Source organism: Limulus polyphemus, unplaced genomic scaffold (assembly GCF_000517525.1).
Source record: "Limulus polyphemus unplaced genomic scaffold, Limulus_polyphemus-2.1.2 Scaffold114, whole genome shotgun sequence".
NCBI classification, from domain to species: Eukaryota; Metazoa; Arthropoda; class Merostomata; order Xiphosura; family Limulidae; genus Limulus; species Limulus polyphemus.
The window spans coordinates 749,469-755,130 of record NW_013665724.1 but is presented as its reverse complement, the minus strand read 5'-3'; the positions used below and the strand labels follow the sequence as shown (position 1 = coordinate 755,130).

Sequence of the window (5,662 nt, the reverse complement as noted above, 5' to 3'; positions counted from 1 at the left end):
ATTTATTTCAAACAAACCTCTCTGTTTGCAATTTGTGAAAATATTATTCATTTTTTTAAACAAAAGTTTCCATAATGATATGTTTTACTACACATAATTACAAATAGTATATTTATCGTTTAACAAAACGAATTAAAATGACCAAATAAAATATGTTGAAAAGCTGTTTGACTATTACTAGGCCAAACAAAAGGGACCGAAGTCTCGAAATGCCAAGCATTAAGTTTCATTCGAGTTATGATACTAGATCTTCTTTAATAATACTTATGGGCTTAAGGGACATCTATTAAAAGCCAACAAAACTGATGAATTCAAGTTGTTTGGTGAAACTTGTTTCACGATAAATCACAAAGACATAACCCGATTGATCTCTTGGAATCTGCGAAAATAATTGATCAGATCTATCGTAGAATTCAAATAACAGGTGAAAAAATCTACCAGAATAATAATTGTAAATCACCAACTCTCTTATAACCTAGAAATCTAATCTTAGACTGTAGTAAAAAAAAGTCAATGTAGTCATTCACGTGCTAATCTACAGTCCTAAAATGTTAAACCTCATAACGATATCCAAAAAAAGCTAGCATATGGAAAAATGTTTGTTTGTTTGTAGTTAAGCGCAAAGCTACACAAAGGGTTATGTATGTTCTTCCCACCACACGTATCTAAAATCGGTTTCTAGCGTTGTTAGCCCACAGACATTCCGCTGTGCCACTGAGGGGGTCATATGTAAAGATGGAATATTATGCGCAAAAAAGTCATAGTTTTTAACGCAGTTTTCTGCTCCACATTTAGATGGTACAGTGTTCACTAATATTGTAAGTAGTGTAAAAATCATGTACTGCCTCAAGACACTTACTCAGGACTGTTTTAAAATGTGTTGTTTGTGAAACAAAGCTGGATATCTAAGTATTATATCTTTCCACTGAAGTTTACCTTCCTTTGAAATTAAGTCTGTTAAAAATTCCCTTTGCTTGGACAAACAACACATTTTTGACAAAATAGAAATATATAAACATATCCTCACTTTATGCAAGATCTTATCTGTATAGTCCATGTTGGTCACCAGAAGTAATCGAAGTTTATTGTAGGATTCTGTTACAGAAGTCATACTACGGAGAGTTTTGTTAACAAGATGAACGATGTTAGTTATGTCATCTGGCTTTTCCTCGTTAACTGTCAAGTAGACAACTCTTGGGGACAATTTCATCATTTTTCTTAACATCACGTTGGCTGGAAATCCTCCTTTATTAAAAGTATTAATATTTTTACACTATTTGCTATTATATATCATCAGATAGACAAGTAAGTAAATAGTTAGAAATATTGAGCTAACTTTACCAATATTGCACTAACTATCACAAAAATATATGTTTCCCAAGTATACTACAAAGAAAACAAATGATACAAGAAACATATATCTGAGATCAAATATAAAACAAAAAATATAAACTTATAATTAGCTACCATTAATTTCGTCGTGTAAAAGAATTACGTCACGAGACTTAGTAGAACTGATAACATCGGCAATAGCATCGGTTACGTCATAGTCTCTTGTTCTGTCAATAAAAATATTTCCGCCAGATGGCAGTTGACACAGTCCATGATTGATGACGAAATGAGGCAGCCCTGTTTTCAACATAAAGAACCTCAGTTGAATAGCAACCACACAAGAAGTAAACGAAAGAACAGCATGGACGCCATCTTGTATAGCTTGTTCAACTGTGGAAAAAAGTAACATTATAATTAAATTAGACAAACACGTTTTAATTAAACAAGAATAAAATGAACTGGATAACAAGAATGGGTGTAAATTAATTAGATTTAAAAGTGAATATTGTTTAATTAAGTGCGGTGCTTCAGCCATAGATCGGTAATTTTTAATTTTTCAAAATATATTTATTCTTATCACAAAACATTAAATACATTGTTGTAATTAAATGAATAAATATGATTTAATTCCAGTATTCTTACTTTCCAAGTTTTAAGTAATCGTGTTCGCACAAGATTCGTGTAGTGCTTCGAATAAAAAGTTAGAAACATTTTTACTTATTTTGTGTAAATTGGTAACGAACGAGTGAAATATTGAGTGTCAAAAGTTCATTCTGTAACAACTATTGCTAAACATCGAAGTATTAATAAGGCTATGTATATGTCACATCCTAATGAATTTATTGGAACCTATTCTTTTCTCCAGGATATATCAAAAATAACTGTTAACAATAATATTTGAAACCTTATTTTCACTTCTACAATTTTTTTATTTTATGTCTGTAAGGATCTGCAAATAATTATTAGCGTTCTCCTTAAAGTATTTGACTAAAATTCTCAATCAACACACAATAGTTTGTTTCTTTTCAGTACTACAAAGAGGTGCTTCATTTTACAAATAATGTACAGGCGAACAATAGCAAATATCGGAGTTACAGTGAAACTCCTGACCAGAACAAGCAGCATTTGCATATTTTTACAACAAACTACTAATATTCAGCAGTGTAATATGAATTACCAATATTTATCAATAACACCATAAATATATTTTTACTTGATGCAAGGTATACATTCTACATTCTAGATCATAGAATAGGGCAAAGAAAAGTATAGTGTTCATCGACTGTCGGTGCATTTAACGTAATATTGCATCGTAACAGATTAATATTACTTCCCCAAACCTTATTCGCCACAGGATTCTTCATGAAGCTGAAAGATTTCAATTTATATTTGTCAACTTTACCGATGACTTTATGCTCACACTTTTTAAATCTATTTCATAAGGCAAATCTGGATACATAACAGAATTTATGTGTTAATTTACTATTCTATCGATAATGATTTACCAATCATTGAGTCTGAATCGGGTTTTGAAAGGTAGCAGTTGGTGACCATATCTCGTAAAAGAATAATACTAATGTGAACAATAGAAGCGTAATACTGAACTGAAGACATATCTTTAATGAAAAAAAAGATTGTCTAGACCCTACATTACTACAAAAACTCTAAATAATTAAATGTCTTACCTGTATTTTCGACTACAATTAAGTCAACTGGAATGAATGATCGAACTTCCAATTTATATCGTGGTAAGATGTCTTGGCGTGCGTTCACGTGCATGGCAGCTGCGGTTAGAACTTGGAGCAACATGGAACTGACAGTATGGTTTCGTTCAGCAATGAAACCTATTCGAAGAAAAGCTATCTTAAATGTAATGGAAATGGTTTTTAACAGTGATAGATAGATATTTCGCAAGTCTTAATCAAAACGTTTCACGAGTGAGTAATGGAGCCCAAGAATTACGGTTGTCTAATGATCGACGGTAAAATAAGACATAGAAATGTTACGTTTCTTTCACCACTTATATTTTACACCGAAACGGTTTCTTTATTCTCATATATTTAACTTTTACTGTAACGGATATTGCTCTCCAAAGTTTTAAATCATTGTAAATATTATTAATCTCAGGACAAAACATAGAGATTTCTCAGGGTTCACGAGTTGACAAAATATGCTCATTAGGTGAGCATTGATGAATCAAATAGGTTGCAGTTGTAATACAAATAGATCAATTGAATAACATAAAATAATAAGAACGTTCATCATGTTACAGTCAAAGTACTGTGGTGGTAGTGTTTTCTTGGACTTATGAAAAACGTCAGTTATGTACTACATCATGTATTAAGGCATTACTCCCAGTGGCACAGCGGTATGTCTGCGGACTTACAACGCTAGAATTCGGGTTTCGATATTCGGGGTGGGCAGAGCACAGATAGCCCATTGTGTAAATTTGTGCATTAATTCAAACAAACAAACTTAAGGCATTAACAAGTATCTAATAAATTAAAATAATTATTTTTTTATATATAGCATTTACAGAACTTTATTGTAATTTTATGAAAATAAAATAGTGTATACTAGAAACTATAGCGTGATAGTTAACTTATTAGCAGATTTTATAACTAGAATGGATATATCATATAATGGTTACAAAGAAAAAAAAGCAACGTTTGTAACTGAATATTCATATGTCTACAGGTTTATAGTTTCAATATTTCATGATTAAAAGCCAGCATTAAAATGGATAATCCTCTCTCTCTCTCTAGAACATATTTATTGATTTTATTGTGGAGCATTTTTTTCTGAAATTTGTTTAAAACTTTCTATTTGTTACATTAAAACATTGCATTAAACTTGTGCAAAACGTAATCGATTGAACTCTCTAATCCCTAAAAATATGTGCTTCCGTAGGTTAGTCTGACAAAGAAATTATCTTCACCGTTTCGTTTAAAGCAGTACTCTTTCGCTCTATGGTGTAATGGAGTGCATGGAATTACACATTAACATTGTGTCTGTAAATGACCGAAATAATTAACTAGCCGTGTCAAACTTATATGCAAATATATTCAGCGAATCTCTAGTTACCAAAATATTCTTAGTATCAGAGTGCCTCTTGAGTATTGAACGTGTGTGTGTTGTTACTTTGTTATAATCAAGCGAAAGGCTTGCTCATAAAACTTGAAACATGCTAAAATGTCACACAGCCAGTATATGTAATTTAAGGCAGAAAACAAAAGCTTCTTTCGAAACAAATAAAGTCTACCGAGAAAACAAAGTCGACGATAAAAAATATACTTATAAGCGTCAGGAGTTGTTTGTAACTAAAAATACTTTTTTATTGAAGAGATATTTCTTTTTAAGACACTCTATCTTTTTCATTCCAAATATTAAAATAACAAAAAATAAAGACGCCATTCACTTGTATTCCATCCAAAACAAATTACGTTGCATTAGAGATAGCTTAATCATGAGTCATGAGAATATTTAACATTTCTAGTGTAAACACAGGCACACACATGTGAACATTTCATAATAATTAATGTTGTTATAGGTACCGAAGGTTAAAGGTTTTCTCGAATTTAATTTCTGATCAACTGATTGTACATATTTGTGTGTGCAACTTTCGGCTTTGCGATGTGTATGTAGTTACCCACCCGCTGATTCCACAATGTGTTCTGTATCGATGGTTACTGGATCTGTATTATCCAGTATGAATTATACGTTCCACAAGCTTCCAGTAATACGCTAAGCGATGTTAAGAAAACATATTTCTTCTATTGATAAACGTCTTTAGTAACCAACGAATAAATTAATTTCTTCATCCGCTGATGGTCCTGGTAAACAATTAGCTCAATCATATATAGATATATATTGTTTCACACACTAACGCCCCCTGATAAGAAACTCAACAATTTCAACACTTACATTGTTTCATCTACTAATGCCTCTAATAACTAACTAAACATTAACGCCCCTGATAAGAAACTCAACACTTACATTGTTTCATCTACTAATGCCTCTAACAACTAACTAAACACTGTGACGATATATATTGTTTCATACATTAACGCTCCTGATAAGAAACTCAACACTTACATTGTTTCATCTACTAATGCCTCTAACAACTAACTAAACACTGTGACGATATATATTGTTTCATACATTAACGCCCCTGATAAGAAACTGAAAAAATTCAATACTTATATTGTTTCATCTTCTAATGCCTCTGATAAATAGCTAAACACTGTAAATAAATATACTGATTTTCCTCCTCATGCCTTTGATAACAAGTTAAGCAGTTTTAATATATATATATATATATATATATATA

General features: G+C 31.4%; 1 protein-coding gene across 1 annotated transcript in view; it reads right to left on the bottom strand.

Annotated features, from left to right (window-relative positions):
• Positions 1–1,459: 1,459 nt before the first annotated feature.
• The window catches only part of LOC111089189, a 5,885-nt gene continuing 1,682 nt past the window's right edge, over positions 1,460–5,662 (bottom strand). Inside the window, exons 2-3 of the mRNA XM_022401220.1 lie at positions 3,018–3,176; positions 1,460–1,722 (exon numbers count right to left, since the gene is read on the bottom strand). Coding sequence (XP_022256928.1) covers positions 1,460–1,722; positions 3,018–3,176 — 422 coding nt within the window. The remainder of the gene's footprint in view (positions 1,723–3,017; positions 3,177–5,662) is intronic.